Source organism: Pseudoliparis swirei, chromosome 17 (assembly GCF_029220125.1).
Source record: "Pseudoliparis swirei isolate HS2019 ecotype Mariana Trench chromosome 17, NWPU_hadal_v1, whole genome shotgun sequence".
Classification (NCBI taxonomy): Eukaryota; Metazoa; Chordata; class Actinopteri; order Perciformes; family Liparidae; genus Pseudoliparis; species Pseudoliparis swirei.
In genome coordinates this window covers 9770398-9782767 of record NC_079404.1, presented here as the reverse complement: position 1 = coordinate 9782767, position 12370 = coordinate 9770398, and the positions used below count along the sequence as shown (strand labels likewise).

The window sequence follows — 12370 nt, the reverse complement described above, 5'->3', positions numbered from 1 at the left end:
GTCTGGTCTCTGCCCACTAAACGTCAATTCGCTGCAGCTCAGCTGTCAGAGAATTCCGAATTTGAGTTTCACTTTGTTAGATCTCCTAGACTTGGAAGCATCGTCAAAATTACGACAGCACCTGAAGGCAGCAGTGGACCCCGTTTAGCGCACGTAACACGATTTAGCCCTTTGCCTTTGGTCTGGCATGTAGGACTTTTTATTTATTTTTATCTTCAACTTAGAGCAGATTCGGCAGAGTTTTTTTTTCTTCTTTTCTTTCTTTTCTTTTTGAGAGCCCGTCGTGAGTAGCCCGGTGTCACGCATGGCTCCCCAGGCGGTCTGGCTCCTGGTCGCTCTGTGCGGTGTCCTGAATGCGCGCTCGTGCCGCGCGTACACCTGTCCGGCCATCTGTCGCTGCCGCGCCGACACGTTTCAGTGCAGCGGAGACACCCAGCTGGCCTCTCGGGCACGAGCAACAAGTGACCGACTGTGAGTAACCCAACTCACCCGAGAGCCAGTGTTGACGGTCGGGGGTAACACCTCTGTCCTCAGATGTGCTCACTTTGTCATATGTTCTATTTCACTTACTGGCAATGATTTTTTATTCTACTTATTTTGGGATTAATGTAATGTTTTTTAAGGACAGCATGAATAGTTAACTTGACTTGTGAATCTCACAGATGGCTCATGCATCTGCCCTTGAAAGAAGTCCCCACTCATGCCTTCAAGGAGCTCATCGACATTAGAGTAATGTAAGTCACTTTATTTCTTTTTTTATATGCTTTTGTTGGATGAAGAAAAATGCTAAGTAAATTAAAGTTGGATTTTACTCTTCAAATGAGATAAATTATGCATTTTACAGTAAAAGTTGCCAGAGTTGAAGTATGACATTAAATTAAACCTACGAAACATTTGACTGCCCTTCGATAAACAATATATAATAATATTGTTAATATCACGCGCTTTCCACTGAGGAAATGTAATGAACTGGAGAAAAGAACAAAAATAAATAGGCCTTTCGCGAGACCTTGGCAAATTAACTATATCAAATACAGTTCAAATGTACTGGAGCGTCGCCTACTGGTCTGTGTTCAGAGCATTCACGATCTGTTCACTTTGGATTAGAGAGCAAACCCAAACTACTAAAGCGTTTCATCTGATATGTTATCCAACTGTGCAGGAGCATATAGTAGCACCATTTAGACACAGAGAAGGAGTATGACCATCACACAGCCGCCTGCCTCTGAATTCAAAACTGAAGTTTCATAAAACATTGTGGTACTATACATGTATTACATGCGTATGATGTGTGTATATATTTTTGCACTGAGAGTGCTCTTCAAAATCCATGGCAGTGAGTTTTGTTCCACGGCTCGATTTTATTTTTTGTGATTTTATGTTCTTTAAAACAACTTAAATATTGTAGTATGCTATGTTACATTTTTTTAAATATTATTGAGTTGGTTTTTACTAAATACGTATATTTCACGTATATTTTTCCGTTACGACCCAATGAACTCTGACTTATAAATAATATACTATCACATCAGATATTTGCTGGATGCCTGTGCAGGATTAACAACAGTGGAAGAGGTGAACATTTGTTTACGACTATTTATTATTCCCGAACATAATTGCATTTCACTGCTCTGGGGTTTTCTTCCCTCAGTAATTCAATAATGAGAGACAGATGGTGAAAGTGAAAGACCCGTATCCAGGAATCAGATGGAAATTATTTATAAACATGATTTTTTTTAAAGAAGGAAGCTGTAAAACATATCCCACAGCAGGAAGATAAATCTTACCCTAAAAAATGACAGTTAAGTGAAAACATTACGTCTTTTCATCTTTATAGCTGATCTCATCTTTATCATGTTTAGAGCTATACTAAATACCGAGTCCTAAAGCCCGCACCTTATCTTGAATGGGTTTCAACATTTAATTAACATATCACTTCCAGTTCGATGAGCAGATAGCGTGTGCTCGCCCGTGGTGAAATCTTTTTGAGGGAGGTTTGTGTCGAGTGTGTTTGACTTTGCTCCGCTCCTCAGGGACAAACCCGTCTTATCAGTCTCGGATACTTACAGCACTGACATAGTGTGTTCATTACGTCCGAATCTCGCCTCTACTCGCAAAATAGCTTTATAGCGATACAAGACATTCAGGTTTAAATGAGCCGACGGTCCTAAAATCAGCCATAACTCCTGTGTCGAGGTGGGATGACACGAGGTGTGTGAGGTCGGTCCATGGTGACGCAAAAGAAATCACTGCACAGCTTCATCTCGATGTAAAAAAAGATGAAGCTTTTAATGAGCTGTAAGTGGTAATTATTATACGAGACATAATGCAATCAAAAGAAGGCAAGAAGGAAACACCATTCAAGCAGATCAGATGGAGCCATCTAATTGTTTCAGGTCGTTGTTTGCGATGGAAGCTGGGGGACGTCAACCTATGAAAAGTGTGTGCTGATTACAGTAGAGTGGGAGAACGCGGCTCGGTGAGGGACAGTCCGCCGAGCCTCACATCAGAAAACAAAGTGTTCAAGGTCGAATGGAGGAGTCTTGTTGACTTTGTTTATCTCTGAACGTCTTTGTTTAGTCCTCCTTTTTAAACATCTCCACTTCGTTTCCCTGGCCCAGATGCATCCCTGATGTATGTTTGGAGCTTCTCCATCATGAGGTGGGCCATGTGCGTGTCGTGGCCTAGAAGTTTTTTAATATTCCCCTCAAGGTTTGTATCCCAATATCAATATTCTCATTTCCCAAGCGCATTAAAAGTAGGTATGGAACACAATCCATAACGTGTGTCGCTAAAGCTCCATGTTTGTTAGCTTGAGCTGAGACATTTCAGGGGTCATTTGTTTGCAGGCTCTTAATAATCTGTTGACTGATGCGGAGCCACGTCTTTGTGCCACAGAGAGATCTCCCAGAGCAACCACATCACACGGATAAATAGACACGCCTTCCTCTCCCTCCACAGCCTGGCCCAAATGTAAGTGACACTTTACCTTCCACATCAAATTCGAGCCGCACGACGAAAACAATGTCATTTGAACAGTCGGTTGGTGTTTTGCGGTCGCATTACAATTTCACAGGGTTTAGAATAGAATATTTTTAGAATATAATTAGTTCTCTGCATTTAACCCATCCTTAGTTATTAAGGAGCAGTGGGCTGCTGCAACTAATGGGATCGAACCCACAACCCTGCGGTTGCAGGACGGCCCTCTTACCCCACTGAGCTAAAGTCCCTCAATCACAAAGCGGAGCGTTTAATCCTTCACTTCCAGAGCGACTGACGTACAAATAGGCTTTTCCGTGTTGATTTGTTGGCAATATTGTAATTACTGATGCCGTTCTCTCATTTTGATCACCGCAGTTGTTTGCAGAACATCAACAGTCTGAGGGTTATTGAAAAAGGTGCCTTCACTGACCTCCCCAAGCTGAAATATTTGTAAGTAATTCTGTTTTACATTCATCTTTACATCTTTACTCTATCCAATCTATCTAAACCCCACTGACCTGCGGGTGGGTCAGTGATGATATTAGATTATATCTGCAGCCATGCGTTGTTCAAACAACTCACACAGCTTGACTTTAAATGTAGTGGACCGTTTAACCTTAATCCGACCAACTGGTCCCCAGGGGGTTGTTTTTTGTCATATCTCACATGTGCTTTATTTTGAACACAACTTTGTCAATCAGCTTGATGATAATGACCTCACAGCATTGCTTGCTGTTTTAGTTCAAGACTTTTAATGATACCAATGTGTTGGAGTCCTGGGAGACCGTTTTAATAGATGAACAACGTATTGAGTTCATGTTTGCCATGTATGCTAATTCAAAGTATCAATCACTGTCAGTATTAGGGGCACTTAGATGTAGCACACATTTAACCATGTGCTCTGTCTATTTTCATTTCACACAATATGCAAATGAACTAACTTTCCTCAAATAATACTCATCCGTTTTCTTTGCAGATGCCATTATTTGCTTTACTAGAACTGTTTTGAGAAGAAATCATTTCTTAAAGTAGTTTGTTGTCCTGTTATGTTAAATATATATTGGTAGGATGAAAGTTAAACTATCTTATATAGGCTAAACATGCTCTGCTATGTACTTAAGCATCAAAAAGTAGTAATGAAAAAAAAGCAATACAGAATAAATAATGACAGATGAATGAGATATTGCACAAATGGGGAAATTAAATGTGGAAAAGTGGATGTTCAGGGCTTAAATCGGCACCCACGCCAATGATAATGTCATCAGGGTTATCTGACTTCAAATATCTGATAAAAACCGGGGTTATGGAGTTTGAAACATGACAGGCAGAGAAAAATGCATTCTGGGATATGTAGACTCCAGCATTTTGAATTTTTCAACCTGGAGATATGTGTGGATTCGTGAAGCATTCATCGCTGCAAATTAAATGAGAAGAATCGAGTTAAAGGTCAAGAGCAGACTGTGAAATGACGTGATAAATAAGATTTAACCTGAACTGGAAACATCTCTTACCAACTCTGACAACCTGCAACCCTGTGACATTGTGTGGGCTCTTTAAAGATGTGTTCTTATCTGCTCCCGATCATCTGTCTCTGCTGCTCGTCTTCACAGGAGCATCTCCAACACGGGGCTAATACACTTCCCAGACTTCACTACAATCTCTTCCCTGGTGCCATATCTTATCCTGTAAGTAATCATATTTAGGAAATAGCGTGTTTCTAAATTGGATTAGTGTCTCCCTGCATGTCGCCAAACTGCATTTTCTTTATGTCCTAATGAGGCAAGTGGAGCCCAAGTTGTTTACACTGAGCCGGTTATACTTTTATCTGTCAGTGTCACGGTGCCGCCGACTCCGCCGCAAACTCTGCGACTGGGTCACAGTTCACAAAGTGCGACTTTTTGTGTGAACATGCATCATTTTGTCTAACTGATAATCAAGCCGAGCAGCCCGGGTGAATGTTATCTCCTCTGTGTACAGAGAAATGTCCGACAACATGAGCATCGACATCATTCCTGCCAATTCTTTCCAAGGTATCACGGAGGAGTACGTTGTCATGTGAGGACAAGAGACAAATTATTTTTTGCCACATTATAAACAATTATGAAAATGTGTTGATGCGTTTAGATATGGTTATGTAATTGTATGTTCTCTGACCTTGGTGACAGCAAATGGATAACATTGTGTCCTTCACAGGAAACTGTTCAGAAACAGCTTCAAGACAATCAAATCTCACGCATTCAATGGAACCAAGCTCGACACACTGTAAGCATTTTCTTTGCCTAATCATAAAAGAGTGTACCGGTAAACAAACGTTACGTAAGACCAAACAAAGATTGTGTTCTCGCTCTGCCCCGTACTGCTCAATGTGGGATGGGGACAAGATATGTGCAGACACCCTGCAGTCTAAAAATAATGCTCATCTTCCTCAGTGTCACGCTGAGAAAACAAGAACAATGCTTTTAGGGGCATTGTTTCCCATTAATGTGCCATCTTACATGTTCCTTCATATTGCACGTTCACTGCCAGACTGCTGTTTGAACTGGAGGTCACTCGTTTCACAGAGGTTTTGTCTTGTGCGTCTTGTAGGATTTTGAGCGACAACTTGTATCTCAGTGAGATCGAAGAAGACGCTTTTGAAGGAGCCACAGGTCCGAGTTCTCTGTGAGTGGCAATAACGCAAGTTGATAAAAACCAACAAATCGAAAGAAAATGTCCCAACAACTTGGTGGGAGAAGTATTCAGATATTTGTATTTAAAACTGCAACATTCGGCTCATTGTTTTGTTTGTTATGACCCACGACTTTGCTGTTTGGGTTCACTCTGTGTCGATATCGGCCAGAGCAGATGCTGTTTGAACCGACAACAATCAACATGGTGGAGCATTTAGTAGCCCAAGGGACCAATGTCAGCTGGGGTCAGCTGCAGCGCCCCTGCGACCCTCTGGATAATGGAATGACAAGAAATGTGTAATTTTGTAATTTTTATATTGTAGTTTATCAGCTCAGAGCAAATTTGAAGTACAATATATTGTATACTGTTGGGCAGGAATATGTAAAATATACATCATATTTTAGAAACTGAAAATATGATTGAATATAAAACATCTCTCAAATAAATGTAGTGGAGTAGAAGGTTAAGATGTTCCGTGACACGTTGTAGCGTAGGATCTCATTTACCCAGTATTTTAAGTTTACTAACTCAACAATAAGGGCCCAGCTGGCTAGCCCGTTCCTTCCTTCATTACAAAAAACACACAGAACACAAAGCAGAACACAACAAACACAACCCGGAATACAGTTCATTCAGTGTCTTTCAAGTTTTATATAGTTCTTCGGGTCAAAAGAAACGAACACTGTCCTTTAACGGAAAACCCGACTCAAAAGGAGTCTGCAGATAACTGAAATATTTCTCTTATCACGTTAATTAAATAACATATCATTTCCAAAACCACAATGAAATAAGTGTGTGGGGCAGTGGGATGTGTGCAATGGCAGGAGGGTGGAAATGTCCTGTAGAGTCCAGTTCAGAAGATGGGGAAGGTGTGTGTGTGTGTGCGTGAGAGAGTGTTTGTGTGTGTGTGGGATTGTTGGTAGAAACCGAGAGGTCGGGCCAGGAGAGGAGGGTGTTCAGGACTTATCTGTAGGGCATTTCTGTAGGGAAGGAGATTCTCGGGCATCCGATCAGGATCTGGTCTGGAGGGGCTCCTGACAGCCTGCTACCTGGATCATCTGCTTCTCAAGTCTTGCTTTTCCGGTTTCACCCACTCTCGCTCCTCGCTCTGGTCACCATGTTGGTTTTTCCTCCAAATGTTTGTTGGTTCTCCCTTCTTTTCCTGCTCACAGGTGCTCTAATTTATCAACTTTTAGGTTCCACCCACTTTTCCTGTGGGGGGAGGGATAAGGCTGTCCTTCGCTTCACTCTTCCCCCCTTGACAAGGGTCACTTTAAGATTGATTAAATTCATATCAGAAGACTATCAGTCTTAGAATCCAAGGAAATCCTCTTCGTCTGAGCTTTCCTGTAGGATGTCGAGTATTTTTTTCCGTTCCATTTGTTCTAAGTCTTCTGCACTAGGGTAGAAGGCTTTAAGGTTACACACATGCACAGTTCGTATATCCTGACCTGTGTCTTCCAAAACTACCTGGTAGTTGAGGGGTCCAAGTTGTCGAACTACACGGTAGGGACTTTTGCACTTTTTGGCCAGCTTGGCTGTGAATTTGACCTTTGCACTTGACTGAGGGGCATTTCTAACCCACACCCTTTGTTTGGGTTTGAAGGCAAGGATACGTCGGTTTTTGTTGTAATTCCTCTGTTGTCGTAGTTTGGCTTTCCTTATGTTTTCATCAACATCTGCTTTGAGTTGTTTCAAGTGTTGAACACATCATATGTAGGGGAATCGGGGGAAAAAAATCTTCCCTTTCAGAATCTTGAACATCGGACTCGTCAGCTTTCTACCAATCTGCAACTCTGCTGGGGTTACCCCTGTAGTCTCTTGCACTGCGGAGTTTATGGCAAACCTGAACTCAGGAAGGTATTGATCCCATTTTCCATGATTTGTATCCACATATGAGGCTATCATACGTTTTAAAGTACGATTTACTCTTTCCGTCATGTTGGTTTGTAGATGATAAGCAGTCGTGAGCTTGGGAGTCACAGTCCATTTTTCACAGAGTTCGCGGAACAGTGAAGACACAATCTGTGAGCCTCTATCCGACAAGATGTAATCCGGTACACCCCATCTTGTGAAGATGTCTTTCTTCAGAAATCGGGCTATGGCGGGTGCTGTGGCAGCGCGCAAGGGGGAAAACTCTACCCAGCGGGTATAGTAGTCCACCACAACCAACAGGTACTCATTTCTTTCGGGACTTCTAGGTAGGGGACCCATAATGTCAATCCCTAACATCTTGTTCGGACCTTTGACCGTGGTTTGTTGAATCATCCCAGCCGGTTTCTGGTTATCTGCTTTCAGACTCTGACAAACAATACAGCGCTTGAGGAAGTTTTTCACATCTGTCCACATTCCAGGCCAATAGGCTACTTCATAGAGCCGTTTGTACGTTTTGAAAATGCCAGGATGTCCACTTAGAGGGTTGTCATGATAAACTTGAAGTATCTCTGGAACAACACTAGGAGGAATGTAAAGGCGATAGTGGAATTGGTTTTCCGACATTTGTTTTTTCCGATAGACTTTATCTTCGAAGGTAATAAAATCCTGTTCAATCTTTTTGTCTCCTTCAGCTAGCTGAATCAGGATTTTCTCCACTTTAGGATCTTTGTGCTGTTCTTCACAAATTCTCTCCAGCGATATAGGGATAGTTGTCTCGGCTTTATTTGAGTAGAGACAGCAGCTGTGAGGAGTGGAAATCCTGGAAAGAGCATCTGGAGCACAATTTAGTCTTCCTTTCCTGTATTCCACAATAAAATCAAACCTTTGCAACCATAGTGGCCATCTGATCAGCCGACTTGTAGTCTTTGTTGAAGAAAGAACCCATTTCAAGGCAGAGCGATCTGTGATGACAGTAAAGAGCTTGGTTTTGAGATAATGTTGCCATTTTTCTAGAGCCCATATGATGGCTAGACATTCCTTCTCCGTTACAACGTAGAGAAGTTTAAAAACGAAACGCTTGTGTAAAGTACTCGTCGTCCCTGAGAATTGCACTTGTGTAGACTACACCACTCTTGAAAATGAAGCAGTCCCAAAGTTAAAGATAAGGGGTTGAAATAAAAAAAGAGCAGGTCATTTCTGAGTGTGGCAAAGTTTAAATATGAGAGAGGACAAACATACATTTGCTATCTTTTGTTGTTAAAATCAACAGTATGAAGGCGTCCATATTTGAACTGGGCAAGAGAAGTGTGATAAATATTCATAACAATGTTTATCATTTTATAGTGTACACATTAGGCAGTGACAACCTGTCTGTGTAAACAACCAACAAGGAAGTCTGAATACTGATGAGTGAGCCAATGGAGCTGCAGCTCACGAGGTCTGTGATTGCAGAAAGCTCTTTGTGAAATCTTCTCTTCTGAACTACAGAAGTATTTGTGGTGTTATTCACTGACCGCAGGAAGGAACGCTCTTCCTTTAGCATGAGCGTGGTCCAGAGTGGTACTTCTGGGTTACATGTAATGCAATGAAATGAGCGGGCGAAGGGGATCCTGAATGTTGTTTATTCAGTCCTTCAGTCAGTATTTATAACCTCCATGCTGTGATGAAGTATTTTGGTTGTGAATGAGCGTCTCTTTCGACACACCTTGAAGAATAAGAAAATGTATAATGTGCGCTTGGCTGCCACAGTCACGATAACTTAATGAGCTCCTCTGAGAGATTCAACAGATTGGCCAGAAACAGCATTTCGTATCGCCATCAACAAAACACCTGATGCGAGGAAAAGACTGACTTTGTATCCCTCCAACGGATTGATTTACATGTGAAGTCCCAGACAAGCTGGACCAAAGCTGCTCTGGTGGCTAGCGTTTCAATAAGGCATTGGACTACCCAATGCCTTATTGAAACGCTGTATTTTATTGATAGGTTTTTCACTCTCTTCACTGAAATATATGCCTGTGTTCTCTGTGTGTGTGAATCAGGGATGTTTCCTCCACTGCTCTGAGCTCGCTCCCCACTACCGGATTGAGGGGGGTGAAGTTTCTGAAAGCCAGGTTTGCCTTTGCTCTGAAGACCCTCCCTCCACTGGAGAGCCTAGCTGAGCTGCAGGAGGCCAAACTTGAGTACCCCAGCCACTGCTGTGCTTTCAAGACATGGGGCCAGAAACAAATGTAACGTATAGCCTGAGATGTAACACAACCATTCATACCTGCATAAAGATGTGTGAGCTCTAAATGTTTCCCTTTTTTTTATTTAAAGGGAAAGTGCCTTAAAGAACATCACCGAGTTGTGTAATCTCAGCAAGACTGAATTGTAAGTCACTTTACAGTCCACTTTAAAAAAAACAAAATGTCGGGCATTGTGTTGTAGATATGGAATACACTTTAACACCGAGATCTCTTCATGGGTTGTTCTGTTCATCCTGATAAACACATAGAAAACACAACCTCCATATCTATAGTCCGCTCCGGCACAAATAAAATGAATGAAATATACAAGTTAGGTTAGTTTACTGTGACTTTAAGCAAGCTGCACACACTCTGGAAACTGCTGTTCTTTATTTGCCATTTTAGTGAAATCCGATATCGACAGGTTGAGGGAGACAGTATACAATTCTAGGAAACAAAAATGTTTTTAAAAAGTAAGAGAAATAATGGGATGAATTGAGATAATAATGTGTCAAAAGAAATGACACCCACATGAAAGTTGTACAAAAGGGGAGAGGGGACGAGCAAAGTGGATTCATAGTAGCCTAGGGACCACAGACAAAGAAATAAAGGCTCTGAACACTTCTAAAGTAAAGCTCTAACACAGACAGACAAAATCAATATTTTTTATGTCAATAATTCATCTTTTTTAATACAATCAAACTCTGGGATTGGTCCAATCACACTCCAAAAAACTTATAAAATGCAAAATCCCTTATTCTGACTCCTCTCCTTCCTACTGTTCCTTATGCAGATCATTTCCCTTGATCAATTGCAATCGCTTTGCGTTATTTAATAGTAATATTAATGTCTGTGTATTCTTCAGAGAGCTCACTGCAGATGGCGAGGAGGACCTTACCGATTACAACAACATAGAGTACTCTGACCTGAAATCGGATTGTCCTCAAATCCCCTTGGTGAAGTGCACGCCAACGCCAGATGAATTCAACCCCTGTGAGGACCTGCTGGGCTTTCCCTTCCTGCGCTGGCTCACCTGGATAATCACCGTGTTCGCTGTGATCGGTAACCTGGCTGTTCTGGCGATGCTGCTAATGAGCCACCACAAACTAACCATTTCCAGGTTCCTCATGTGTAACCTGGCCTTCGCTGACCTGTGCATGGGTCTCTACCTGATGCTCATTGCCTTCATGGACTACCTCGCCGGTGACGAGTACTACAACCACGCCACGGATTGGCAGACGGGGCCCGGGTGTGGCATCGCGGGGTTCTTGACAGTGTTCGCCAGCGAGCTGTCGTTGTACACGCTGACTGTAATCAGCCTCGAGCGCTGGCACACCATCACCAACGCCATGCATGTCAACAAGAGGCTGCAGATGCACCACATGGCGGTCATCATGGGGGCAGGCTGGGCCTTCTCTCTGCTGGTCGCCCTGCTCCCTCTGGTGGGGGTCAGCAGCTACAGCAAAGTGAGCATCTGTCTGCCCATGGACATCGACGCGCTGCGCTCTCAGGTGTACGTGGTGGCTGTGCTCATCCTCAACGTCGTCGCTTTCCTGGTGGTCTGCTCCTGTTACATCGGCATATATCTGATTGTTCACAACCCAGATCACTCCACCCGTCATGGCGACACCAAGATTGCCAAGCGCATGGCCGTGCTCATTTTCACGGACTTTGTGTGCATGGCCCCGATCTCCTTCTTCGCCATCTCCGCAGCCCTCTGTGTGCCCCTCATCACTGTGTCTCACTCGAAGATCCTGCTCATCGTGTTTTATCCCATCAACTCCCTCTGCAACCCTTTCTTGTACACCCTCTTCACGCGGGCTTTCAGGAAGGACGTGTGCCAGCTGCTGAGTCGCTGCGGCTGCTGCCATGCCAACACAGACTTCTACCGGTCACAGACTCTGGCTGGATTCACACCTCAACTCGACACAAACGACTCCCGACAGAAAACATCAGTCTCTTAGCATCTCTGCGGATCACGTTAAGAGGAAGGATTTCTTTCTGAATAATTATCAGGAACTTAAAGGAAGCATCTGCTGCTGAAGATGTAGCATTTCTTTAGAACGTAGGTAGGCCTACATCCTCAGTCTTGTACATGGCAGGTGTCAGATCAGATTTTATCTAGATTGGTTTACAAAGTGAGAAATTCATCAGTTCGGACCAAGACGCCTCAAATTGAAGACATGGGGTGCTGCAGCCTGCATTTCTGCACAATAATATGGCACAAAGAAGCAGAATGATGGAGCAGGAAGACATTAAAAACAGGCTAGTTTATTTGAAAATCCACCTCGAAGTACTGATGGTCACTTATGTTATCAAGTTTAGAAATATGTACTCGTAAGACGTTACAGGAAGAGACATTTAGTTGTATTAAGGATCAATCAGTAGAATACAATGAGTTAAATGTGATCAAACAGAAGTCTTTGTTTCCGCTCAGAGGCGAGTTCAAGTGCCATGTAAGTGGTCGTTGTCCTCGGGAGACTTAAAGACTAAAGACATGCCAGAGCAGCCACAGAAAGTTACATTTCAAAGGAAATTCAATCTTAGTTCAAGTTTAATAGCACTGCGGTTCAAAATGGGATGTTCACAAGACATTGTATGAAAAGGTTTATTTG

General features: G+C 42.7%; 1 protein-coding gene across 1 annotated transcript; it reads left to right on the top strand.

The window, feature by feature from the left end:
- The first annotated feature begins 304 nt into the window (after positions 1–304).
- Positions 305–11804, top strand: lhcgr (luteinizing hormone/choriogonadotropin receptor). The gene is made up of 11 exons (XM_056435314.1): positions 305–471; positions 663–734; positions 2899–2973; positions 3358–3432; positions 4593–4667; positions 4960–5037; positions 5176–5244; positions 5569–5643; positions 9570–9758; positions 9847–9900; positions 10621–11804. The coding sequence occupies exons 1-11, from the start codon at positions 305–307 to the stop codon at positions 11717–11719; spliced, it is 2028 nt and encodes a 675-aa protein (XP_056291289.1). The 3' UTR covers positions 11720–11804.
- Positions 11805–12370: the final 566 nt, after the last annotated feature.

Excerpts from the sequence above, each read along its gene's own strand:
- lhcgr (XM_056435314.1), top strand. The coding sequence starts at position 305 with ATGGCTCCCCAGGCGGTCTGGCTCCTGGTCGCTCTGTGCGGTGTCCTG. Across the intron at positions 3,433-4,592 it reads CTCCCCAAGCTGAAATATTT|GAGCATCTCCAACACGGGGC; the intron begins GTAAGTAATTCT and ends TCGTCTTCACAG. Across the intron at positions 5,644-9,569 it reads GCCACAGGTCCGAGTTCTCT|GGATGTTTCCTCCACTGCTC; the intron begins GTGAGTGGCAAT and ends TGTGTGAATCAG.